The sequence below is a fragment of the Grammomys surdaster genome, unplaced genomic scaffold, assembly GCF_004785775.1.
Source record: "Grammomys surdaster isolate TR1022 unplaced genomic scaffold, NIH_TR_1.0 139, whole genome shotgun sequence".
Lineage (NCBI taxonomy): Eukaryota > Metazoa > Chordata > Mammalia > Rodentia > Muridae > Grammomys > Grammomys surdaster.
Window position 1 is genome coordinate 17,509,564 of NW_021604597.1, and position 27,458 is coordinate 17,537,021.

The 27,458-nt window shown below is 42.7% G+C and overlaps 1 protein-coding gene across 3 annotated transcripts in view; it reads left to right on the plus strand.

Moving 5' to 3' along the window:
• The first annotated feature begins 23,363 nt into the window (after nt 1-23,363).
• Ppm1l (protein phosphatase, Mg2+/Mn2+ dependent 1L) overlaps nt 23,364-27,458 on the plus strand; it is a 380,029-nt gene continuing 375,934 nt past the window's right edge. Inside the window, exons 1-2 of one of the 3 annotated variants that reach the window (XM_028763456.1) lie at nt 23,364-23,426; nt 23,522-24,014. In XM_028763456.1, the coding sequence (XP_028619289.1) occupies nt 23,994-24,014 (21 nt within the window). In that variant the 5' untranslated portion in view covers nt 23,364-23,426; nt 23,522-23,993. Of the gene's footprint in view, nt 23,427-23,449; nt 24,015-27,458 lie in introns of those variants that run through there. The other 2 variants (XM_028763457.1, XM_028763455.1) reach the window with 2 other exon arrangements.

A 27,458-nucleotide genomic window follows, 5' to 3' on the forward strand; every position in this document is an offset into this window, starting at 1 on the left:
TGAGCCATTTAAAAAATGGGTATTTCCAGCCCTGGTCAGGCCTTCAGACAATTGCAGCACTGACTGATGGCTTTGTAACTTCCTGAGATGGCCCAATACAGGTTAGACTGCTTTATTCCTGATTCTTAAAAATGGCACGAGAAAAATAAGTGTAATGTTTTAAACTGATGTGTTTAGAGGAACTTGTCAGAAGTTGGTGTCTGTGGGCTGGAGATGTAGCTCAGTTGGTAGAGGGCTTGATGAACACGCACAAAGCTCTGGGTCTCACCCTTATCACCATATAATCTGGGCCTGATGGTTGGTACTTGCCTATAATCTCAGCACTTGGGAGGTGGAGATTGGAAGATCAGAAGTTCAAAGTCATCTTTGGCTACTTAGCAACTTTAAGACCAGCCTGGTATACATGAGACCAGCTCTTCCTTCTAATAAAAAAAGAGAGAGAGCAATTATGGGACCAATGACACCCGAGTTCAATCCTTATAACTTCCTGTGGAAGGAGAGAACTGAGTTCAGAAGTTTTCCTCTGACCTCCACGTACATACTCTGGCACATGGGTATCCATATTCACACCAATACATACCACATGCAAGTTCACATAATAGTAATAATAATAATTTATTATATTTTTAAATAATTGGTAGTTAATACAGACTCTGCTTGGGGCCTTAGGAGGCCTACACTAGTGAGAGGCCCTAAAAGGCAAGTTTTAGAGTCTCAGAAACATCATGATATTTAACCTCTGCCTAGGTGAATAGCTGAGACTCCTAGGTAGGTATAGTAGAGATGACTAGGTTTTTTTTTAAATCAAAATTTGCCTATCAAACTTTCACTGCATCTATCAGAAGTCCATACTTACTATGTTCACTCCCTGTTTCTAATAAATGCCCGAGATGCTCCTCTTAGAATGATTTGTTTGGATTCATGATTTCTGGGTTTGAATCTATGATTATATTGGGCCTGTTGCTCTTGGTTTGTGGTAAAACATGGCTGAAGCTTGTGTTGGAGCAAGACTGGTAGTTCTCTAATGACATCAAAGGAATAGAGAGAGAAGATAAGAAAGCCAGGTATTAAGATGCCACATAAGGCCTTGGATTTGATCTGAAACATCACAGGGCAAAGACGGGGGTGGGGTGGGGGTGAGAATCTCCCTTAAGTGCAAAGTGCATCCCCCACCTCTCCTAGTTCTGTGGTCTCCTAGGAGTGCCAGGCTGTGAGCCAAGCCTTCAGCAGTGAGCCGTTGAGGGACACACATCCAAAGCATAGCACCTGTCAAGTTCCAGCCACAAGGCCCAACTTTCCCTGCAGCTGTTTCCCGGAAGCAGAACCATGGCCCATCTGGACTGTGCTTTCACTGTGCTGTTTTCTGTTTTCTTCTAGGCCAGGTATGGGATACATCAAATGACCTTGGCAACCACACATTGAAGATAGCAAGGACCTCTTTCCTTGCATCCCTGATGGCTTTAAAGAACACCACCACCATTCCCTGAGCTGGACAGACCATTTTTTTTAGACAGAAATTACTTCCTTTTGTGTTCAAATGACAGTCTCTTAAGATCTATAAATTAAAGTAAACTAGCTTACTCCTAAATACTTAACGATTATGGCCTTCTAACTTGAAATAGTCCATTTTTCTTCCAGAGTCTGGCTTTGATTTTAATAGTATTTATTCCTTCATTTAGATTTTCTGAATTTATTGTTAGGGCAGGAGTCACATGTCAGAACACATGCGCAGAGGCCAGAGTACAACTTTGTGGTGTCAGCTCTCTCCTTCAACCTTGACATAAGTTCCAGGGGTCAAATGAGGTCACCAGGATGCGTGGCAATGCCCTTACCTGGTTACATCTTACCATCTCTTATTTCTCCATTTGTCAATTTATTAACATTTTAGTCTTCAAATGGTAAACATATTAATATAGACAAGCTTAAATAATGCCTCGTGTGCTCATAACTCATCCTCAATATTTCTGCGGGGGCCATTTCTGTATCCTGGATACTTACGCCTTTTCCTGTACATCTACCCCCAACTCTTTAAAAGCAAATGTCAGGATAGCAAACATTATACTGTGAAGAACTTTTACATGTCATGTAAAAAATTTCCTTTACCTTCCCTGGAATCCAGTGTGTCATGAGCCTGTAAAAAGTGTCAATTCCCTGGCCCACGCCAATATTTACCCCATTGATAAACTACTGGAGTGCATGAAGGGGTTGGATCTCCATATCAAAAAAACTACAGGAGCTCCATGACAACAACATAGGACAACACAGGACAACAACAGTATGTCTGAGAAGAGTCCCAGTGAGGTTCAGTATTGATATCATAGCAGAAGCCAGAGGCCTTGTACCAGACCAACGAGTCATTGCTGTGAACATATGCAGGCAAAGAAGTGTGGACTAGAGGGTGTACTGTGGGACACGCTGTGACACACTATAAATTCCACAATGAGATTTTTTTTCTCTGCTGGAGGGGGGAGATTGTGAGGGCGGAGGGTGAGTACGAGGGAGAGAGATGAGATTGGAGTGCATGATGTGGAATTCACAAAGAACCAACGAAAAGTTAAAAAATAAAGAGAGTGAATTCCCATTGCTTCACAGCATCTGATGTAGACAGGCTGAGCTGTAAGAGTGGGCTTCCTGCTCCTGGGAGAGGCACAACCCACTCCCTTGAGGTTTCAGAACCTTCCTTCTCTCCAGTCTGACTTAGAGCATTGCTCCTATAAAACGACACTGAGTGACTGGCAAGCTGAGATTCCCAGAGGCCAACATGGGAAAAAAAGGGAAGCAATAACAGCCGTGAGCTGACACCAGCTTGGCTTAGTTAACTGTATGCCCTTTGACCATGAAGTTATCACTCAGTGAGTTCCAGGACAGCCAGGGCTACACAGAGAAACCCTGTCTCGAAAAACCAAAAAAAAAAAAAAAAAAAAAAAAAAGTTAATCACTCAGATCTTTTTATCTTATCATTCATAAAAAAGAGATAATACCTATTCTGTGTACTTTATTGGATCAATAAAAACAACAGAAGCTGCCACGGGTTTTTTTGTTTTTTGTTTTTAAACTTTAAATACTGGGCTAAGAATGTAGGTCAGTTGAGTACTTGCTTAGCATGCTCAGGGCAATAGGTTCGGTCCCCAACACCTCATAAAACTAGGTGTGGTGGCTCACCCTGGACATGGAGGCAAAAGTATCAGGAATTCAAGATCATCTTCAACTACATACAGAGTTTAAGACCAACCAACCTCGGGGACACTTCAAACATGATCTAATTACCAGCTTTTAACACGGGAGGTGATGTAAACTGTGTTTTCAATAATTATTTAATATTTGCCTCTAGAGTACTGTTTTGGGTTGCTTAAACTGTAGGAATTATTAAAATCAGTACTAACAACTGGAGTCATTTTTTTCCAGGTAGTTTTTGAGTGTGCATCAGTCCCACCGTGAAGAGAAATGGGCACCATAGTGTGTATGTTTTTAAGCAAGTCTCATTTGAGAAAATCAGACAGCACCTCAGTGAGCTTCTGGAAGGACAGGGGAATAGATTCTTATCTGAATTTTGCCCCGAGTGGCTTTCCTTCTCCCCACTGCCCACTTGCCACATTTGACCCAGATAGCTGGATAATTTGCCTTAGAGAGAGGTAGTCAACATTTCATTTTCAGATCTCAGTGACTCCCCTCAAACATCAGAATGTGTCTTTTTGGATTCCTGAGCTCAGCACCAACTGGACCAGACTGTCAGGAAGGCTGCCAGGGAAGGAGGTGGAGCTGCCTGCCCTGCTTCCCACTGGCTTTCTGAGCTTGCTGTGCCAGGTCTGCTGCTGGGAACTTGCACACTGGCAGTTTTCGCCTTAGCCCAGCCTCTGATCTCCCCTCTTCCTCCTTTTTTGTTTTTTTTTTTTTTTTGTTTTTTGTTTTTTTTGTTTTGGTTTTTCGAGACAGGGTTTCTCTGCGTAGCCCTGGCTGTCCTGGAACTCACTCTGTAGACCAGGCTGGCCTCGAACTCAGAAATCCACCTGCCTCTGCCTCCCAAGTGCTGGGATTAAAGGCGTGTGCCACCACCGCCTGGCTCCCCTCTTCCTCCTTGACTTCTGTCTTTTCTGTTCATTTGTGACAGTTCAATACCATCGTCATACAAAAATTTTTAAAGAAAATGTACAATAAATCATGTGGAAAATAAGCAATGTATTTTATACATACATACACACACACACACACACACAGAGGGGAGAGTAGGGGAGACAGAAAAATACAGAGCCAGAGTCAGAGAGAATGGTAACCACAGACACACAAACACACAGGACCAGGGATTCTGCCTTATTGATCAGGGACTCTGTCTTGTCCTATAACAGTGTCTCTCATTGACCTAGGAGATAGCCTGACTGCCAACAAGCACCAGCAATCTTCTATCTCCACCACCAGAGCTTTGGGAACACTCCACTGTGCCGAGCTTTTTACCTGGTTCTGAGGATTTGAACTCAGATCCTTGTTTGTGCAACAAAGGAGTCTTATCCACTGAGCCACGTCCCTAACCTTAGATACAGAGACTTCAGTTTGTTTTATTTTCTGAGATAGGGTCTCACTATGTACCCACCCCAGGCTAGCCTTGAATTTGACATCTTGCTAGTATAATAGCTGTAAAATATCTCTTTGTAATTTATAAAAAGCATTGATTTATTTAAATTTTGACAGGTGGTAATTTAACACTGTGAAGTTTTAAGATCTGTTTTATTATTTTTAAATTATGTGTGTACCTTTGTGGAGGTGTGCACAAGTGTTTGTAGAAGGAGGTCAGATTTGTCAGACATCCTTGGTGCTGGAATTACATGTCACTTGAGATTGGTGCTAGGAACCAAACTCAGGTCCTGTACAAGAGCAGTTTGCATTCAAAACCACACAGCATCCCTCAGGCCCCAACACTGTATATTTATTAACTCAGATAATTTTGGACTAACCTATATACCCACTCACTACTGTAAGTATAAAAGCCACTCTGTTGTTACAATGATCTCCAGGTGTCAGGGCACAGTGCTGAAATAACTTGGTCTTCCTTAATAAAGATGCAAAATGACAAAGTAGAGATGTTTACTTTATGAAAAACATAAGGAGGAGAATTTTCAATGAATTCTGGAAAGACCTCAGTGCTCTACTCAGCCTGATAATTTAAAATGTCCAGTTAATGCGGATATTCAAAGTAGTACTCGAGCAGAAGATAACCGTTTCCAGGGCGTACGAAGGTTAGATGGCTCACTTTGGAGGATCAGTTGGACTAGAAATGAATAGTTTCGTGGTGCTGAATTTATACACTCTTAAAATATGAACTTTTTTTTTTTTTTTTGCAAATGGTGAGAAGATGCCTTAAACTCTGAAAGCAGATCCCGCAGCACTTTAAGTTCCATTGTACATTTCTGTACATTGTACAAAAAAAAGGAATGGATCAATTAAAAATTGTTCTGTTCCTTCTGATTTGAAAACTTGACTAGTCTTCAAAGAGAGAGAGAGAGAGAGAATATTGCAGGCAGAAGGTCCCCAGCTTAATCTCCAGGAGTGTTGGAAAGTAAAAAGCGTAAGAGAAGAGAGTTCACCGAGACTATCACAGGGAAGCTGCATGTTCTTTGACTTCACGCCTGTGAGAACCGGTTTCAAAGTTAGCTCTCGGGTCAGCTCCTCGCACCACATTGAAGCAGAAGGCTGCACGGCAGGAAAGGTCCTTCCAGAGATGCTCGAACTCCTGATGACAACTCTCATAAGGACCTACAAAGGCCAGAGTAGGGACTGGAGGAGAGAAGACAAGAGTACTTGTTCCTGCAAAGGACCCAGATTCAGTTTCTATTGCCCCGTGGCAGCTCACAACCACCTGTAAGTCTAGCTCCAGGGAATCCAACACCATCTTGGATGCCCTGATCTCCAGAGGCACCATGTGGTGCACATACATGCATGCAGGTATAACACTGCATAAAAAAAAGTAAATCTCAAAAGGTATTTTAAAAATTTAGTGCAGAAAGAACTTTCTGTTGTGTCTGTGAGGCTTCAGAAAAACAGATACTTTCTATCCTTCAGGGAGCATCAGTAAGACCCCCCGGGGGGGGGTTGGGGGGAAAGTATTTCGGCAATAGTTGTAAAGTTTCCACATGCATTGATCCTAAGGGTCACAGGTTCAGGTTGCAGTCAGTCTGCAGTTATAAGTTTTCCTGTGAAGAGCGAGATATAAATCTCATTAAAAGCCACAGGTGGAAGATGAGATCCTTGACCTCATGAAGGCTGGACGCCCCAGGGGGTGGGAGTTTTGAGGGTGGGGAGGTGGGAGTGGGGGGGTAGATAGAGGTTACATCCACAAAGAAGAAGGAGGAGGTGTGAGGGGATTGGGGGTTCCTGGGTGGGTGGGGGATGGGATAAGGGGACAACATATGAAATGTAAATAAAACATCCAATAAAAAAATTAAAAAAAAAAAAAGCCACGGTCTGGAAGAACAGAGATAACGTCAGATGCAAAGTTGAGGGTATGTAGCATGGGGGCCACCCCAAGGAGAAAGCTAGCAGCAGATTCTGATTAGCACATTCAAGAAATAATTCATGGCCAAAGAGATGTTTTATTGAATCTTACTGAAGCCAACTATGGTGGGTCACATTTTAATCTCAGGTTTGAGGAGGCCAACGCATATAGGTAGCTATGAATGAATTCCAGACCTAACCTATCAAACGAGATTCTGTCTAAAACAAAACAAAAAACGAAGCTAAACACTTGCACAATTTAAGAGATCAAATTTGAAAATTATTTTGTATGATTTTAAGGAAACGGTTATTCCTGGACAAACTGGTACGTTTGGAGGATCAGTGGAGCTTTAATAATGGAAACGGAAATCCACATGAGAACAGGAACGTTTCCTGAGAATCCCATCGTTCCTTCAGTGGGAATCAAAACCACGCTGAGGTTGCATGGGGTAAGAAAGACCCTTGTGCACTGCAAGTGGGAATCTGAATTAGTGTCGCCTCAGTGGGAGTTGCTGAAAGGTAACTTAGAATCAGAATGGTGGTCCTTTGAAAGGTAACTTAGAATTACCATAGTCCCCAGCTATACCTCTCCTGGGCATACAGCTGAAGAAATGGAAGGACATCCATATTTATTGACTCCAGCAAGTTTCTCTTTGACCTCCTTTCATACACACACACACACACACACACACACACACACACACGCTAACAAAAAACACATACTAAACAAAATGCAATAAAAATCTAAATTAAAAAATATTTTATTGGAGGCTGGAGAGATGGCTCAGCAGCTAAGAGCACCAGCTGCACTTCCAGAGGACCCACGTTCAATTCCCAGTATCCACATGGAAATCCAGTTCTAGGGCATCTGACACTCTCACAGACATATATACAGACAAAATACCAACCAATGTTCATAAAATAAAAATAAGTTATTTTAAAAGTATTTTATTTTTCTATGTGTATCGATGTTTTTCCTGAATACGTATCTGTGCGCATTATCCCTGGTGCCTGTGGAGGCCAGATGTGGGTGTTGGGTTCTCTAGGACTGGAGTTACAGCTGGTTATGAGTCACCATGTGGGTGCTGAGAATCAAACCCATATCCTCTGCAAGAGCAACAAGTGTTCTTAACCAATGAGTCAACTCTCCAGTCCTGAAATAAAAAAAAATAGATAAAATTATGTCATTTGCTGGAAAATGAATAAAAGTTGAGATTTTCATGTTATTAATCATAACAATCCAGACTTATTTATTATGCTAAGGATAATAAACCTTTTCTCTTATATGTGGAACCCGGGTTATAGTTATGATATACATATTTGCTTGTATTGTGTAAAATCGAGGAGAGTGGGGACCAGTATGGTGGAAATACATGATGCATTTATATGGAAGTGTCACAAGGACCCCTGTTAATTTATATAGTAAATATATATAAGGAAGGAAAACTTAAGATAGGACTCTCATGATCTCTTTAGTTGAGAGACGTTGAAGCCGAGCAGAACGCCTTTGCAGTTTTTGTTGTAGTGCTAGGTGTGAGTATAATTAGTGAGCTGCTTGTGTTCTTAAAACGGTGGCCCAGCCCATTTCAAGGGCAGTCGTGTTGTTTTTATAAAGCCCCAAGATAAAGATGCCCATCCCCCCCCCCCCAAGCTCTGGACTGTTGTTATGTGTGCTGATCAGGACTGAGTAGATTCACACTCACATTTGCAGCTAATTGCCTCAGGAGACCAGGTGGCCCTGGCAGCAGGCTCCCCATTGTTCTGTCAAGAATAGAACCTCTGAATTAGTGGCCCTGAGCCAGAAGTGGTGTTCATTATAGTGACTGTCCCCACAGGAGATAGGATGTCACAATTAGTACCTCCCCTTTCAAAAGAAAAGGAGTATGTAATTTGTGAGAGTTTGTTTTAAGTAGTGAGTTTTTAAGGTTTCTGTGCTCTAAATGAAGTACTTTTTTTTTTTTTTTTTTTTTAGAATTACCCAAGGGCTGGCATGATAGCTCAGTAGATAAAGGTGCTTGTCACCAAGCCTAAGGACTTGAATTTGATGTCTGGGACCCACAAGGTGGAAGGAAAGAAGTGACTTATGGAAGCTGTCTTTTGGCCTTCTCATGCACACATGTGCAACCCATTCTCCAAGTAAATACAATTTTAAAATTTTAACATATTGCCATGTGGTTGAATTACCTAGAGTGATATTAGAAATAGATTTGTGGGTCCCACTGTAGACATCCTGATTCAGTACACGAGGGGAGAGGCCCAAGAATACACACAGTAAGCTTCATGTTGTGTCACATCCCTGTGTGCCTCTCATTCCTCATGGTACCAGAATTGTAAGGTGAAATACTAAGTGACACAGGAATAGGATGCTTAGATGCCTAGCTTCCCTCCATGTACCAGAGTCGTTCTGGACCATTTTACTTCACTTTCCCTAGCGAGGCCAGCAATACCTACCCCCAAATCAGAAGCTACAATGGGGATCCCCTCTTGACTTTAACTCTTCTCTTTATTTAAAAATGTATTCTTTATTTGTGTGTGTGTGTGTGTGTGTGTGTGTGTGTGTGTGTAGAAGCCAGAAGAGAATGTTGGGTATCCTAGAGCTGGAGGTACAAGGAGACATGAGGCACGCATGGTTGGTGCTGGGAACCAAGCACTAGTACTCTAAAACAGCAGCAAGGACCCTTACAGCTGAGCCACGTCTCTCTCCAGCCCCCTTTCTCTTTGTTAGCGTCTTTGTTTTACTTCTCAACATTAATATGTATAAACAATTGTGAATAATGCATGGCAGAATGTAACTGAGCAATTGTATTTTAGGAGTTCAAAGAAAGGCAATCAAGAAAGGCTAGTGGCAGAACTGAAACGTGAGCTTGACCTTGATAGAAGGCTGGTATTTGGCTAGCCAGCTGTACCACAGGTAGCTAAGTCAGCATCAGGGGCAAGGCCCTGGAAGCAGGCCAGTGGAGACACAGACTCTAAAGAACTGTGTGATACAGGTCAGAAGGGAAGACTCAAATACACAAATCATTTATTTAGTAAGACATGGCAGGGCGTTGATGGTTTTACAATGATTGAAGGTCTTAACCATGGAAGCCACCTAGCAGGCACCGCTGGAAATTCAAACCTGGACAATCTGTTGCTAGGCTTCTCCTCCACAGCCTGAAATGTGTCTAATTCACACCCTAAGTCACACTTAGGGATTCTTACCTCAGTGTGTCTGTGGAAGTTTGGTCCCATAGCATTCTACTCACTTGTTTAAATTTTCAAAAGTAGACACTCTCACCGTCTCTATGAGCTCATAGTAAGGTCTAGTTTCCCAACTAGTCTTTATATTTTAAGAATTATATTTGAAAATGTGGGTGCTGGGGACATGCAGAACACGGGTGAAGGCCAGAGGCCAGCCTGCAGGGTCTGTTCTCTCCTTATGCCAGACAGGCCTCAGGGCTTGCCCTGGGCTCCTCAGGTCTTCCTCCCAGAGCTATCTCAGCTGCATTACCTTCCTTGTACTAACCCATGTCCTCTCTCCATGCCCTTCATTCTTTCCTCAGTACCCTCTCCTTATTGGATCACCTAAACCCATACGAGATCTATGGATTCCCCCCCCAGTCCACTTAGTTCATAGGCATTTTCTTTTGCCTGCTGTTCAAACTCACCAGAACACACAGTGACAGATGGCTTTTCTCCCAGCGTTCCTTCCACGTGGTTCATCTCACACGTGACTCATAAATCATCTGAATTACAAGGATGCATTCCTCATCTGAAGAAGGGGGACAGTAACGCTGTCCTCTATGTTCAGTGTGTAACCCATGTGTCTCAGAATGTGCCTTAGTCTTCTCCAGAGAAATACAGAGGCCAAGTTAAACCCTTTTACAGGGATCTGTGGCAGAGTGTGCTCTCCTGGATGCCTGGCATGCCGCTGTGTGATTCCCACTATCCCAACATGCCCTTGTCTCTCTACTTGCCCTCCTCCTTGGCCACAAAACAGATGTGCTTGTGCTCTGTGGTTTATGGGTGTTTTGTTCGTTAGTATTGCTCATTTCCAGGAACAAAGCTCCAACCCAGAGGCTGATCTCAGCAGATCACAGGAACACCCGTTGTGCCACCATAGGCCTTCTCTTTGATCTCTTGCTGGTGCCACAAATCAAGCAACTGACTCACAGGGGAACAAACGGAATCTTATATTACTCTGCATTATTTATCTTGATGATTAACTTACTTTTAATACTTTTGACATTTTCAGACATGCATGAAATACATCTTTATATTTGCCTTTTGTCCTCCCATTCCCACTGATTCTTCTTCCTGCACCGTGTGTGTGTGTGTGTGTGTGCATGAGCGTATACATTCATAAGTGTGTGTGCATGAGTGTGTTCATTCATCAGTGTGTGTGCATGAGTGTGTATGAGTGCATGCATTCATCAGTGTGTGTGCATGAGTGTGTGTGAGTGCATGCATTCATCAGTGTGTGTGTGCATGACTGTGCATGAGTTTACATGAGTGTGTGCATTCATCAGTGTGTGTGTGTATGAGTGTGCATGAGTGCATGCATTCATCAGTGTGTGTGCATGAGTGTGCATGAATTCACCAGCATATGCTTTTCCTAATGAGTTTAATTAGTCTTGCCTACTTGAGCATGGGTGAGGGGTTATTTTCGAAAGCCTGGGTAACTTTCTCAAATGAAATGTTTTCCACTCCCTCGATCTAGCTGGTTTTGTAAACTTTGGGCAGATTTAACAGTTTGTACAACTTTTTCAGAAATTTGGAAATGACGGCAGGAACCTTTCCCTGGTCCTTTTGTTTCTCACCTTCCCACAGTGGTCTAATGTGTTCAGGACTGTGGTTTCCGGGGTCTTTATTCCAACACATGAGTTGTCAGCACTTAAATACCATCAAAATACCAAGGCATTCAAAACACACCAGTGATGTTCTCTCCATTCATTGAAAACACTTCTGATCACATGCTCGGTGCCAAACAATGCTGTAAGCACTTGGATTATAGCAGTGAACAAGGCAGACTGAAGCTCAAGCGTTCTGTATGTGCTCACAGATGAGAAAGCAAATCAGCAAACATACAATTTCAGAGACTGATAAGTGCTATTGTAGTAATTAGGGCTCCCCAGGGAACAGAATGAATAGAAAAGATATGTTCATAATTACAAGAGGAGGTTTATTATATTGGTTTATATGATTAGAGGCAGAGTGATCCCTCAGTGGCCATCTGCAGGCTGGGAGCTGCTCATCCCAACAATCTGGGGGCCTCAGAAGAAACACAACCAGTGACATCATCCTGAGTTGGAACAGAAGAGCTTGTCTGTCTGCTGGTGGCAGAGCATCAGCTGACCCATCACTCAGGAAGGACACAGCTTGCAGATGCTAGCTAGCTTGGTCCTTCCTCAGCTCCCGTCCCAACAGCCTTCAGCCTATTGGATGATACCACCGAATGGTGGGTCTTCCGTCCCTCCAGTATTGTACCCGTGCCAACTGTCTCTGGAGACAGTCTCTCACCCACAGTCTCTATCAGGGTGTGCTTTACTAAAAACTTTTACAGACAGGCATCTTTCAATCCTATCAAGGCTAACTGTAACAGCTACACAGAAAGAAATAAAGGTAGCATGAAAGACAGTGCTGAGTGTGTTTAGAGAAGCCTCTCAGGAGTGGATGTGAAGGAAGGGAGCCATAGGAGCCTGGGGTAGCTAGTGCTGCAGGCAGGAGCAGAAATATTAAGTGTGAAGATGTGAATTGAAAGTAAAAGCCAGAGGAGGAAGATATGAGATGTCAATAGGGGTCATTTTATACAGGACTGTTAGAAAAGAAGCTTTTAATCTGACTGCTATAGGAAGTCACTGAAAAGCCTAGCCAGCAAAGAACTCTGATCCAATGTAAAATATTGTGATTTGAATATACTTGGCCCATGGGAAGTAGCACTATTAGGAGGTGTGGCCTTGTTGGAGTGGGTGTGGCCTTGTTTGAGTGGGTGTGGCCACGTTGGAGTAGGTTTGTCAGTCTCGGGAGGTGGGTTTTGAGATTCTATGTTCAAGCTCTACCCGGTGCAGGGAGACCCTCCTTCTGGCTGCCTCGGGAAGAAGTTCCTTCCTGCTCGCCTTTGGATCAAGATGTAGAACTCTCAGCTCCTCTAGCACCACGTCTGCCTGCATGATGCCTTGCTTCCTGCCATGATGATAACGGACTAACCCTCTGAAATTGTAAGTCAGTCCCAATTAAATGTCTTTTATAAGAGTTGCCTTGGTCATGGTGTCTGTTCACAGCAATGAGACCCTAACTAACCCTAACACACTAGAGTATGTGTGTGAATGTGTTTGTATTGTGTTGGTCTGTATATGTGTGCATGTGAGAAGGACAGAAGCTGAGGTCACATGTCTTCCTCTACTGCTTCTTTCCTTATTTTTCTGAGACAGGTTCTCTCACTGAGCTTGAAGTTCATTGATTTGGTTAGATTGACTGACCAGCAAGCATCCTCCTGTTTCTACCTTCTCAGAGGTGGGAAACACAAACAGCCTTTTATACCAGTGCTAGAAATCTGAATTTAAGTCCTTAAACTTGGGCAGTGAGCACTTTACCTATTGATACATTTTCCCAGCCCCTAATGTAAGTTTTTTTTAAAAAAAAACTAAGAATATTATTTGCTATTTTTAAAGATGTATTTATTTTTAGTTTATGTGTATGAGGGTTGCCTGCATGCATGTAAGCATACTCAGTGTGTGCCTGGCCCAACAGAGGTCAGAAGAGGGTAGGGAATATGATCCACTGAAACTGGAATTACAGACAGTTGTGAGCAGCCTTGTGGATTCTGGGAAGCAAACCTCAGGCCTCTGTAAGAGCACAGTGCTTTTAATCACTGAGCCATCTTTCCAGCCCCCTCTTACTGATTTTTTTTTAAATGGAGATACAATTCACATACCATAATCTACCATCTTCATTTGTTTATTTGTTTTTGTTTTTTAGATATTTTTGTTGGATTTTGTTCTAGTGTTTTACCATGGGTGCAGTCACAAACACAAATTCCAGGACATTTCCATGAGAAACCTGGTCCCTGTTGATAGTCATTCCCCTGCTTCCTTTGAGCCCCTGGCAGCCTCTAGTTACTGCCTGTCTGTGTGGATTTATGTGTCGTGGGTATTTCAGGTAAATGAGACATGGAATCTGTTCTGGTTTGTTTCTATGTTACTGTGGTAAACACTGACCAAAACCAACCTCAGGGAGGAAAGGATTTATTGGACTTACAGGTTACATTCTATACACAGGAAAAGCCAAGGTAGGAAGCTGGAAGCAGGAGCTGATGGAAGAGGCACTGCTTCTGGCTTGCTCTTCATGGCCTCCTCAGCCTGCTCTCTCATACAGTGCAGGACTACCTGCTGAGGAGTGACGTCATCCTATAGTCTGTGCCTTCCCATATCAATTATTAATCAGGAAAATATCCCCATAGCCATGCCCTCAGGCCCATATGATGGAGGCAACCCCTCAACTGAGGTTCCCTCTCCTTGGTGTGTGTAGGTTTGTGTCAAGCTGACAAAAACTAACTGGCAGAGCCTATTGACTCTAGTCTTTTTCACTAAGCAGAGAGTTTAGTTTCACATACGTGAGTGTTTTCCTGTACATGTCTGTGCGCCACTTGCATGCCTATGGTGTTGGTTCCTGTGACGGAGTTTCAGACAGTTATGAGTTGAGATGCTGGTGCCTGGAATCAAACCTGATTTCTCTGGAAGAGCAGCCAATGCTCTTAACCATGGAGTCATGGAACCATGTCTTCAGCCCTGAGCATAACATTTTTAAGGCTCATCTATGCCATAGCATGTAGTAATACTTTATTCTCTTTTAGGGTAGAGTAATATTTCATTGAATTATTCATATATTAATTTTTATTTCTCCATTAATCGGCTTATGAGAATTTGGGCTGTTTCACTCTTTGGCTACTGTGAATGTGACCACAAACATTCTGAAACGATCTTTGTTTCTCTTTGTAACTAGGGGTAATTAATATATTACACATGGCAGCTGTACATTTAACTTTTGAGCAACTGTTGGTCTCTTTTTTAAAATGAGTGCATCATTCTATATTCCCACAAACAACAGATAAAGATTCCAACATCCTGACACATTATTTAATGGTTTTGTGACATGTAGCCATTCCAATGGGTTTGAAGGAGCATGTCATTGTCATTTAAGCTTACTGTCAGAGTTAGTTTGAGTCAATTTGACTCAAGCTGGAGTCATCTGGGGAAAAGGAATCTCAGTTGAGAAGCTACCTCCATTAGATTAGCCCGTGGGCATGTCTGTGGAGTACTTTCTTGACTAATGATTGACGTTGGAGGGTCCAGCCTACTGTGGGCAGTGCCATCCCTAGGCAGCTGGACTCGGGCTGTATGAGAAAGGTAGCTGAGCAAGCTGACAGTGACAAGCCAGTAAACAGTGTCTCCCATGGTCTCTGCTTTAGTTCCTGTCTTTATTTCCTGCCATGGCTTCCTTCTGTGAGTAACTGTAAGCAGCAAGCCAAGTAAACCTTTTCCTCCTCCAAGTTGCTTTTGGTCATGATGACTATCATAGAGAACACTGCATTTCTCCAGTGACTAACCATGCCATCATTTCCTATGCCCAGAGGCGGTGGTGCATCATTTCTAAAAAAAGAAAAATTGCCACAGTTGTTTGCCTGAATTAAAATTTGAAAAAAAATTAAAAACCTGTCTTTTGCTGTTGAGTTTCAAAAATTCTTTGTGTGTTTAAGATTCTTGGCCCTTATCAGATATATTATTTTTAAAAATTAATTCTCTTTTTTTTTAAAAAAAAACAGATTTTAATCTATGTAGCTTTGGCTGTCTTTAAATTCATTATAAAGACCATGCTGGCCTTGAACTCTCAGAGCTCTGCCTGTCACTGCTTCTGGAGTGCTGGGATTAAAGGCATGCACTCTTCCCAGTTTAAAAATAATTCTTGTAGTTTATGAGCTATTGTTGAAATTTGTTCGTAGTGTCATTTGACATTATATAATTTTTTTCCTACCTTAAACAAAGCTGTGTTATGTAGTTTAGTCTTCTCCAAATCTGTCAAACGAAAGAAAAGAGGTTTGATTTCTGATAGGAAACACGTCCACCCCTGGGTCGTCCTCCTGGCACAGCCTCCTGAGTGCTGGGATTACAGACATGAACCATCGTACCCAAATGATGTAGATTTACTTTAAAGATTGCTCTTGCAGATGTGTAGACGAGTCACTGTGGGCAGGGTGTGGTGACAAGAAGACTTGTGGGATAAAAGGCTGAGTTTCAATTATAGGTAGACAGTGTCATGTCAGCTGTCTGAAATAATGTTGTTATGATTCAGAGATCTGTGATCCCCAAAACGAAATTGTGACACGGCAGCTTGCCTGTGGACTGGCCATCAGTCTCATCATGCAGTCAGCTCTGGACGTGTCCAGAAGGGTAGCAATGATGTTTTGTTAGGAATTCAAGGTTTTCATAGGAAAACAAGAAAGCATTTCAGTTTGTTTAGAGGAACAGAGGATATAAAGAAGAAAAACAAAATACAAAAAGATAAGGTGATTGGGTGCATTAGGGTTAGGGTTAGGGTTAGGTTAGGGTTAGGTTAGGGTTAGGGTTAGGGTTTGGTTAGGGTTTGGTTAGGGTTAGGGTTAGGTTAGGGTTAGGTTAGGGTTAGGGTTAGGGTTAGGGTTAGGGTTAGGTTTAAGGTTAGGTTAGGGTTAGGGTTAGAAATGCAGAAATGCAGAATGTGGTGATGGAATCAGGTCCATTTGTTCAAAATAGGGCTATTATAAATGATGAAGCTCTTTTGTCTACCATTGGTTCCCAACTAGCAACTGTAGTAATTAAATAAAAAAGCAAGCAACTATGATATCTTAGGGGAATCACTCCTACCCCATACTCCCATGAAGCTTGATTCTGGAATCAACAGAGGTTGTGTGAACCATCCTTTCGAACAACTAACTCACAGCATAAGAGGTTGAACAACCTTTTTATGATGGGTCAGTTATGACAAGCTTTAACAAAGACTTTGAATGTATTCAAGATTGAAAGGGCAGATAAACAATTGGAAAATACTCCAGCAGCTACTGAACGGTTTAGATCCAGGACCAGTGATGCTGCCAGGAAGCTTGGTTTGTCCTTCAACATATATGACAGATATTTATGGAGTTGTTACTACTCAGAGAAGGCGTGAAGATAGGAAAAGTTAGGTGGAGAATGGACAGAGCCACTGTCAGTCAAATCTCTTGGTTTGATACAACATCTCTCCTGTGAGTGTTTCCAGCATGGGCACCACAACCAAGTTCCTACTTACACAAAATAGCCCTCCATAGCACTAAAATTTGTTGATTTTTGTTTCTCTTTAAGGTGGTCTGATGTGTTTATAAAAAAAAAAAAAAACAAAGAGAAGGAGGATATGTTCTACGGAAGTGTGTTGAGGTGTGGGGGAAGGGGTGCTTCTGTGGGCCCATGCTGAGGCATCCCTTCCCCCTGAGGGACTCATGACAGTATAGTATAGAATAGAATTTATGAAGGGCTTGGGAAGGGGAGTCAAGAGGATAGCAGAGAGAGAGAGAGAGAGAGAGAAAGAGAGAGAGAGAGAGAGAGAGAGAGAGAGAGAGAGAGAGAGAGAGAGGGAGGGAGGGAGGGAGGGAGGGAGGGAGGGAGAGAGAGAGAAAGAGAGAGAGAACACAGAGGGAGGGAGGAAGGAGAGAGGAAGGAGGGAGGGAGGGAGGGAGAAGGAGGGAGGGAGCGGGGGAGAGAAGAGGAGTAGAGGCTGGTCATGTGTAGTTGGGGGGAAGGATTGGGAAGGGGGAAGGGAAGGCAATGGCAAGAGAGAACAAGAGAGGAGCAAGACAGCAAGAGCAAGAGAGAGAGGAGGGGGGGCAAGCAGCCTCTTTTATAGTGGGTCAAGCCTACCTGGTTGTTGTTAGGTAACTGTGGGGTGGAGCTTAGACAAAACGCTAACATGGTCCACTCTATCAAAGCTATAGAAAGAAATACAATGAAACAAACTAAACAAAACAAAATTTTCTGGACTAGAAGACATGGAGAAAATCAAGGAGTTAGCTTGAGCCCAGAATGTGCTAGAAAAGCAAAGGAGCCAATCAACAAGTAGGGTAAATTCAGGAAGCACCACTCTGTGAGGAACAGGGTTACCCAGAGGGAACAACGTTCTAGAGCCATGGACTCATTTTTCACGAATGGAGACCAAAGATGGAGTTGATGAACTGAGAGGACAGTTGGAGAGGATCTGACTCCCACGGATCACCACAGACACAAGCTCCAGGCCGACCCAACGTGTTTCCCAGCAAGCCTGACAGCATGAGTTCAATCCCCTGGATCCATATAGTAGAAAGACAGAACTGTCTCATGAAAATTGTATTTTGAGTCCCCAAAATGCACACACAAATAAGTAATATAAAAAAGAAAGCACATTTTGGAATCGTCAACAGTAATTGAGTTCAGAACTCCTGTAAGCTTTATTTTTCAGCTGGATCAATTATGACAACCAGGAGTAAAGTCTCATCTCTAGATAAAGCTTACAATCTTGAGCAGTTTTCTAGCTGGAAGAGTTAAAAGTGGGGCAGTGTAGAAAGACATGGAAAATTAAGAGGGTTGGGAAGGAGCCTGGCTGAAGCCTCTCACCAGCTGAAAATCAAGAATTACAACAAGGGGGCTGGGAAGATAGTTCAGTGGTTAAATGTTCTCCTCCCTGAGGACCTGGATTCTCTTTCCGAAACCTACAAGGCAGCTCCCTAGCATCTGTAAGTTCCAGGTCTATGTCTGCCACCTTTTTTGGTCTCTGTGGGTACCAGGCAATCACAGATATGCATGCAAACATAAAATAATAAAAATAATATTTAAATTATAAAAGGAGTCGTAGCCCAATGAAGAACATACGTTTACAGGCTGCCTTCACAGAGATAGATTCCTTTTGTTTGGAGATGCCTCAAATAACAATGTTAAAATATGAATTGACAAGGTGGTGGGATGGGTAAAGAGGCTTGCTCCTTTGATTTCCAACTGGATCAAACATGACAACCAGGGGAAACGTCTCTTCTGTAGATAAAGTTCATAGCCTTGAGCAATTTTCTAGCCAGAAGAGATAGAAGTAGGGCAAAGTAAAAAGACAGGGAAATTAAGGGGGAGCCGCCCTCAGGGTGGAGGGAGAGAGTGAACTGCTCCAAGTTGTCCTCTGTGTTCCACATGCTTACTGTGCCACTAGTTTACACAGGCAAACATGTACACACATACAAATAAATAAGCATAATAAAATGTTGTTTTTTTTTCTTTTTTTTAAAGATTTATTTATTTATTTTATTTATGAGTACACTGTAGCTGTCTTCAGACACACCACTAGAGGGCACTGAATCTCATTACAGATGGTTGTGAGCCACCATGTGGTTGCTGGGATTTGAACTCAGGACCTCTGGAAGTACAGTCAGTGCTCTTAACCACTGAGCCATCTCTCCAGCCCAATAAAATGTTGTTAAAGGATGTGAAAATGTCAGTGAACTATGCTTAAGGCTCGAGCTATACGCCTTTATCCATCATGAGTTGTAAATCTGCAATTTTCAAGAAATTTCACAAATGACCTCATTTCCTGTAAAGGACATGTATCAGCCCATGTGAAACTCCTTCGAGGCACGGTTCTACCTTATCAGATTGAAATCCTGTCCAAGGTTCCTCTGGAGCCATCCTATAATCTCATTTATCAAAAGAGAGAAAAATAAGATTGGATAGATGTCTCAGTAGTTAAGAGCCTCGCTACTCTTGCAGATGACATGGGTTCAATTTTCAGTACCCACATGATGGCTCACAGCCATCTGTGACTCCAGTCCCAGGGGATCACATGAATGTGCGCATGCACACACACAGAGACACATACATACACACACACATGCACACGCCATCTCACATAGACTTATATGTAGCCAAATGAAGTACACAGTAAATAAATAGAAAAAAAATGCAAAAAAAATGTTTTTTTAGCAACCTTTTGAGATGTTACTTGAAACCACCGAAGCTGTGCATACAGCCACTGCTAAGACACACAAGCAAGGTTCTTTTGATTTCCTATTTGCATGTGTCTTATCTTTTCCTGGAGTGTCTCTATTGATCTTGAGCTTAAATCTATGTAAAATTTCCTTCCAAAAATACTCTAAATCTGCTTCTCTCTTTTTTGTGTCCAAGTCAAGATATACTGTGTGTTTGTATAAGTGGTTATTTTATTTTAGTTCATTATTTTTCTATTGTTTGCATTTGTTTATTGGCTTTAAAACTTTTACTCACACACTATATTTTGATTATATTTTCCCTTTCCCCAACTCCTCCTAGATCCTCTTTACCTCCCTCCCCACCCAATTTTATGTTCTTTCTCTATCTTTCAAAAAAATTCAAAACAAACATAAAGATAAAATATACTAAATACAAAACAAAGACACAAAAACCCATGCAGTGCTTGTGGGGTTGGCCCATTACTCCTGAGCATAAGATTTGCCCTAGAGTGTGGTCCATATACCTAGCATCACTTCACTCAAGAAAACTGGGTTTCCCCTCTCCCAGCAGGTATTAATTGCAAATAGCTTCTTGGTTAGGGAAGGACTTGCTGGGATTTTGAAGGGCTTGAACCTGTGCAGGTCTTCCGTGTGCTACTGCAGTCTCTGGGAGTTCATACGTGCATCAGCTCTGTTGTGTCTGTGACTTAGTTAGGGTATTACTGCTGTGAACAGACACCGTGACCAAGGCAAGTATTATAAGAACAACACTTAATTGGCCAGGCGTACAGATTCCGAGGTTCAGTCCATTATCGTCAAGGTGGGAGCATGGCTGAATCTAGGCACACACGATGCAGGCAGAGCTGAGAGTTCTACATCTTCATCTGAAGGATATTAGTGGACGACTCACTTCCACTTCCAGGCAGCTAGAATGAGATTCTTAAAGCCAATACCCACTGTGCCATGCCTACTCCAAAAAGGCTACACCTACTGGAACAGGGCCACACTTTCAAATGGTGCCACTCCTTGGGCTAAGCTATCACAGTTTAGAAGATGCTATTTCCTTCGAGTCATTTACCATCTCTGGCTCTTACAATCTTTCTACCTCCTCTTCTACATAGATCCCTGAGTCCTAAAGGGAACAGTTTAATAAACACATCCCATTTAGGACTGAGTGCTTCAAAGTCTCTCCCTCTCTGCACATTGTCCAGTTGTGGGTCTCTGTGTTAATCACTATCTACCACAAGAAGAAATTTCTCTGATGAGGGCTGGGTGATATACTGATATTTGCATATAGGGATGTTATTTGGAGTTGTCTTATCACTATGTTCATTTAACAGAATAATGCTATTAAGTTTTCCCTTGGGACTCATGACCTATCTTGTCCCAGGTTCTTGATCATGTTAGCATGTCAGACATGGTTTCCGTATCAGGGAGTGGACCTTAAATCCAATAAAAATGTGTTTGGTTGCTCCCATAACATTTGTGCCTCCAGTGTGCCTGCCAGTGGGTACACCTTGCAGGCAGGTCACTGTTGGACATCCAAGGGGGTCACAGTTTGATGATATTGATGATTGCTTGTCTCCCCTGGTAGCGTGCATAGCACCTTCTAGCACAGTGAACATTAATCAGTAGAAATGAAACTTCAAATTGGGTATCAGCTCAATTTCTCTCTGTTTGATCACATTAGTGAATTCTGTCTTTAGCAATAGGGCCTTCACATCAGGATTTGGAGAGTAACTCTTACCAATTAATAAATGGAACCCCATGAAGCAAAAACAAAACAAAAAAACCCCAAGCAAACAAAAACCAAAACCAACCAACCAAACAACATTTGGCAAAAGACACTACTATTCAATCAAAACAGCAACATACAGAATAGGAAAAAGTCTTTATCAATTATATGTCTGACAGAGGGTTAGTATCTAGAACATACAAAGAACTCAAAAAACTAAACGTTGAGAAAAGAAACGACTCATATTTAAAATGAGGTACAAAACAGTTCTCAGAAGATGAAAGACAGATGGCCGAGAAACACTTTAAACGTTCAACATCCTTAGCTGTCATGTGGGTATGTCAACCCAAGTAACAGCAGCGCTTATGTAGCTAGCAAGAGGCTTGCAGGAAGGAGGGACCTTCCGAGGAAGGAGAAACAAAGTACAGTGATCCAGAGATATAAAGAGGAAACTAGGAGGATTAAATGGGGACACAGAGGACAAAGGCAGGGGAAAGAATATGGATGAGGACAGCTGACACAAAAGGGCTTTGGAGGGCTGGTGAGATGGCTCAGAGGTTAAGAGCACTGACTGCTCTTCCAGAGGTCATGAGTTCAAATCCCAGCAACCACATGGTGGCTCACAACCATCGGTAATGATATCTGATGCCCTCTTGTGGGGTGTCTGAAGACAGCTACAGTGTACTTACATATAATAAATAAATAAAAATTTAAAAAAAACAAAAAAAAAAAACAAAAGGGCTTTGGAAAAGCCACGTGGAAACCTGCTGCTGTTGAAGTGTGTGTGTGTATAATTTATATATAATATAAATATTATTTACATTATATTTATATTATATATAATATAAATTTTATTATATAAAATATACATTATATAAATATAATGTAATTATTTATATTATATTTATATTATACATATATAATATAAATTTTACACACACATATGTGTATATGAAAGGAATCTAAATGGAGTCACCATACAGTGAGATGGATAATGCACAAGTAAACATCTTTTGCCGTCTAGTAGACTCTCTAGTGCCAGGAACGAGTTACATCTTGTTGAGCCATTGGTTAAGGGGGTCCCTTAGACATCACCCCAAGAGTTTCAGGCTACTATATTTACTAGTGCTGTACAAATCATGTTTTCCTCTGAGTAGAGTTCTCCGAGCAGAAGCTCTCAGGCTGCTGTTGGGAGCTGTGTGTCTCTGGCTCCCGCCCCACAGTTGCTGACTGAACCACGATTTCTGGCTCAGGCTCCTAAGACGGTTTGCTTATAGACTATTGATGACACTGCACCAAGGTGCCGGAAGAATGGTGCTCAAAAGAATAAAGGGAATTAGAGATTATAGATAAACTGAAAAACAAGGAAAAAGCAAATAAAGCTCCATGATTTATGCTTCAAGCATCTAACTTTGCAAGAAGACAAGTTTGCCTTATCTTAAGTTCTAATATCTTAGAAAGAGAGCTACTTATAGCTATCTGCCTCAATCCTACCAACAGATATGTACATACATGTTAGAGCAGGTGGGGATTCAGATTATCAATTCAGAGATTGGACATCAGAGAGCTGCCCCAGACTGGCTGGCATCACCGGGAGGTTAATCAAAGCTCCTTCCTTAGTCTGACATCGTTCCATCTAGTACCGTTTAATTATTGCCAGTGACTTGGACGGCACAAATCCTGGGCTCTGTAAACATTCTGCTTTAGATAACGATATTTGTTTGTTGCCTAGATGCAGTGGGTTTGAGTCATGGCTGCGATAATCTTTAGTGCATTGTAAAATCTTCAAACAGAAGAAAATGAAGAGGTATTCATCATCCAAAAACCCCCAGGACTTTCAGCTGTGTCACTGAAGACTGGAGGCTGAGGCTACCCAGTTTACAGCCTAACTCTACCTGCAGACAAACCCTCGCAGCTGAGACTAGGCAGAGCAAGAAACCAAGATGGATAACGTTTGGATCAACTTCAATTTCTTTGAATTTCCAACCCCCAAGCACACAGGAATGAGATTTTTGGACTTTGATTCTGTTGACCTCTGAAATGTTTGGATTAATTTGCATACGGCTTTAATTTTTAACTTCAATTTTCTCCTAGGAAAACCCATTTAAGAAGGCAGTTATCGTTTCAATCTGGAGCTTTGCATGTTGCTGGCATTTTCCCGATTAGCGTATTTTTTATTATTTTCATCTCAGCGCCAGTGGTTGATGAGCTATGCTGGATAACGTACGTGGAGAGTGGGCCAGGGAAACAGAGCAGAAGGTCCAGTTTGGGACAAAGATTTTAGAATTAATTTAACACATTATTCTGGCCCATTTTAGTGTCTTCTCTTTAATAAATGCCAGCCAAAATATTCTGGAAGAGTTAGACCTGGCTTCGGGGAAGAAGTTGTGTGACGGTGAGATGAAGCTTGAGGACTTTTAGCCATGTCCCCCGAAGAGAGCAGCCGTACCACTAGTTAACGGTCAGACCTAATGGAGTAAAAGAACAGATTGTGCCTGTGACTCATTGTGACAAAGTCTTTCCACCTTTGTATTCAGTCCCCTTTTCAGGACGTGTCAGACTGACAGCAGAGCAGGCAGTACTGGGGAATGTCACCGCGCTGCTTCTGCTCGCCGTTCAGATCTACCCACACACCACTGCATGCTAAGAATGTGTATTTGGCCCCACTCCTATGTTGTGAAGTATCGAAGGAGAAGCTCTCTGTCTAACTCGGCTATACAGGGATGCTCACGGTGGCCCGCGCTGCCTGGGACCGAACGGAGGCTTGAATAGCTGCAGGTATCCAGAAATATGACGCCTTCTTACCTTCAGGTAAAAGAATGGGGTGTGGATACCAACTCTGTTTTCAGGTATTGTGCTGTACAGGCAATATTTTATTTCTATTTATCTTTTCATTTGTTTTCAGTCGGTCCTTAACTTGAAGTGGGGATATAAGGATCACTGGGCTTTACGTTTTATTATTATTAATCGTTGTCATCGTCATCATCGTCATCATCATCATCATCAGGGTCTCATGTAGGTCAGGCTGACCAAGAACTGCTTACTTAGACAAGGCTAGCCTTGAACTCTTGACCCTCCTATATGTACCTACTATGTGCTGAGATCACAGGCATGCACCACTGCACCTGGCTTCTCTGTTAGCTTTTGTAAGTAGAGCTGACAGGATTCGCTTGCTAAGTAGAATGTGAGATTTAAAGGAAAAATGGCAAAGATGATCCCAAGCTTTGTCTTGAGTGAGTCGGAAAATGCTGCTGCTCTCAGTCAGCGATACAGGAGCCCTGATTCTGAGAGCAGAGACGCACCTTAGGTGAGAATGGCTGCTTTGGAGGAGCCTGTGCTGTGGGAATGGTTTCCTGCGGGTGGGATGGCCAGAGAGTCAGGCAGAGATCACTGGTAAGAGTGGATGTTAGTAGAGTGCGCATACAGTGAGGGGGGTTGACCACCGGGAGGCAGACTAGTAAAAGTCCATGACCAGCTGGATACGCTCACGAAGATATAGATGATGGGTCAGGAGAGGAGCCGAGCTTTCCAGTGTATGGACTTGCCCACATAAAGATCAGTTCCACAAAAGTGTTCATTTTTTATAGATCCTGCCATCCTCAATAAGACAGCTCTATCCTCAGTACAAGCATGCAGGTTTTGGGAAAGAGAAATGAAAAGACGAGTTTAGGGCTGGAGAGATGGCTCAGTGGTTAAGAGCACTGACTACATTTCCAGAGGTCCTGAGTTCAAATCCCAGCAACCACATGGTGGCTCACAACCATCTGTAATGAGATCTGATGCCCTCTTCTGGTATGTCTGAAGACAGCTACAATGTATTCATGTATAATAAATAAATAAATAAATCTTTAAAAAAAAAAAAAGAAAAAAGAAAAGATGAGTTTAGCTAGAGCCCCATCTCCTGTTTGTGAGACTGTAGAGCAGGAGCTAGGATGGTCCTGTGGGTTGGGGTGGCCTTGATTTTAGACAGGAGAAGCTGAATCCAGGTGGCAAAACGTTTCCTATGAGGAACCAGCCCACAGGGTCACTATTGCAACAATGTAGCTTTGCTTTGAACAAAGGCAGAGGTAGTCCTTAGAAAAGTGGGCGTGGTTGTGATCTGGGAAAGCTTTACTTATGAAACAGGCACAGGGCTGGATTTGGATCATAGGCCATAGCCCTTGTGCCGACCTGTGGCAACTGTGTGTGGGTGAGGCTATCTTTTTTCAACCCTCAGTAGAGTGCAATGGTTAGCTCTAAGACTACTTAACAAAGGGGGCCCAAGGTTGAGGGGAAAGCGGTGTTAGTAGGTGTACAGGTCAGAGGGGCAGGAAGAATGTGGTTACATATAACAACCCACTGAGAGCTGTCAGTGGAGAGGCACTCTCTGGGGCAGGATGTCTGAAGTTTTCAGTGCTCTAGCCAAAGCAGAAGAGGACACAAAAGAAAAAGAATATGGTGTAGGCCATGTCCTCCTGCTACGTTAGCATTGCAGGCTGTGAAGGGAAAACTGCAGTCAGAAGAATAGAGTCTGCCTCTGGGAAAAGATATACCACTGTCCACCCCTTAAGGGTTAATCCAGTTGAGCCAATCAGCAGGCCAAGAACCACCCTCAGGAAGACAGGTTCACCTTAAATAATTCTAAAAATAGTATAAAATAAAAATAGTATTAAATGAAGAAGATAGGGGGAGTAATTATCCTTTTAATGAGATAGCATGCTTTTCCTTCCCAGAATTCCTTCCTGCCCTAGTACATATAGTCTCTATAAACTGCCATGAAGTTCTGTTGGGTCTGTCTGATATTCAGAGTCCTGTCTCGGAAAAGGTGTGACTTCTCCTTTTTCTTCTCTTCTGTCTTTCGTTGGATGCTGCCCAGAATGTAAGCTTTTTTTCCCTTCTGGTACTTCAGGCTCTATTTACTCTTCCTGTAAAGTCCCCCTCCCTATCCTGTGGCGTGTGCCTAGTCTGAAGCTGTGTGCACTGTGTGGCTGACCTCCATGTCTAACACAAACTGATACTATGGCCCTTTCTCTCTCTTAGGCTCCAATCTATGAATGGGATGGTTTGTGTATGCTTGGCTCAGGGAGTGGCACTGTTGGTAGGTGTGGCCTTGTTGGAGTAGGTGTGGCCTTGTGGGTGTGGGCTTTAATACCCTTGTCCCAACTGCCTAGGATTCAGTCTTCTACTAGCAGCCTTCAGATGAAGATGTAGAACTCTCAGCTCTGCCTGCATCACACCTTCCTGGATGCTGCCATGCTCCCACCTTGATGATACTGGACTGAACCTCTGAACCTGTAAACCAGCCCAAATTAAATGTTGTCCTTTATAAGATTTGCCTTGGTCATGGTGTCTGTTCACAGCAGTAAAACCCTGACTAAGACAATGAATCTACAGTACAATCTCGAACACACACCCTCTGTGCTCCATGAACTTTACTTTTGGAATGGTGGCCACTGAGTTTCTAGGACCCTAGCTCTTCAAGAAAGGCTCCAAAGACATCCAGACATTCTTGTATCACTTATGACCACTTACCTACCTTCATAATACAGACTTCCCATCCTCTCTTACCCATCAATATGAGTAAGACTGAGTAAGATTGAAGAAAGAGTATTTGTAAAGCTTTTTATTTTAGCCCATACTAGGCCATAGGAAAGGGTCAGTGGATTGCTAATGCTCTGGACTGGGAAGGTGGACACAACAGATTCGAGGTGGAGTAACTGATAGCTCAGGTAGACTAGGATGGACGCAAAAGGTGGGACGAGAGGAGGGAGCTAGACAACAGTTTACTGCTGAGGGGACACCTAGGAACATCTGCAGTTCTCATTGGTGTGGCCTCTGCTCATTAATCACTCAGAGATGGGGCAGTTTGATGGCCAGGTCAGTGGTGCATTTCTGTCTATTGCTGGGTCCATAGAGTTTGCAGTCTGTCTCTGGGAATAGTTTGCTAAGAGCTCCTTGATGAGCCCAGAGAGGCTCTGAGGTTAAGAGCACTTGTTGCTTTCCCAGAGGACCTGGGTTAGTTCTCAGCATCCATCTGGTGGCTCATAGCCATCTGTTAGTCCACTTCTAGGGTTCGTAAACTCTCATCTGGCCTCCGCAGGCACTAGACACAGAGATGGTACACACACATACACCCAGGCAAACATGCGATATTTATCTTCCAAGTATAAAACCACAACATCAGGGAGGGCCATACAATTGACCAGCCTTTCTCCTTTAGAAAAGTTCGTCCTTCTTAACAACATGTCTGGCAAAAAAAGATGGACATTCTCTCAA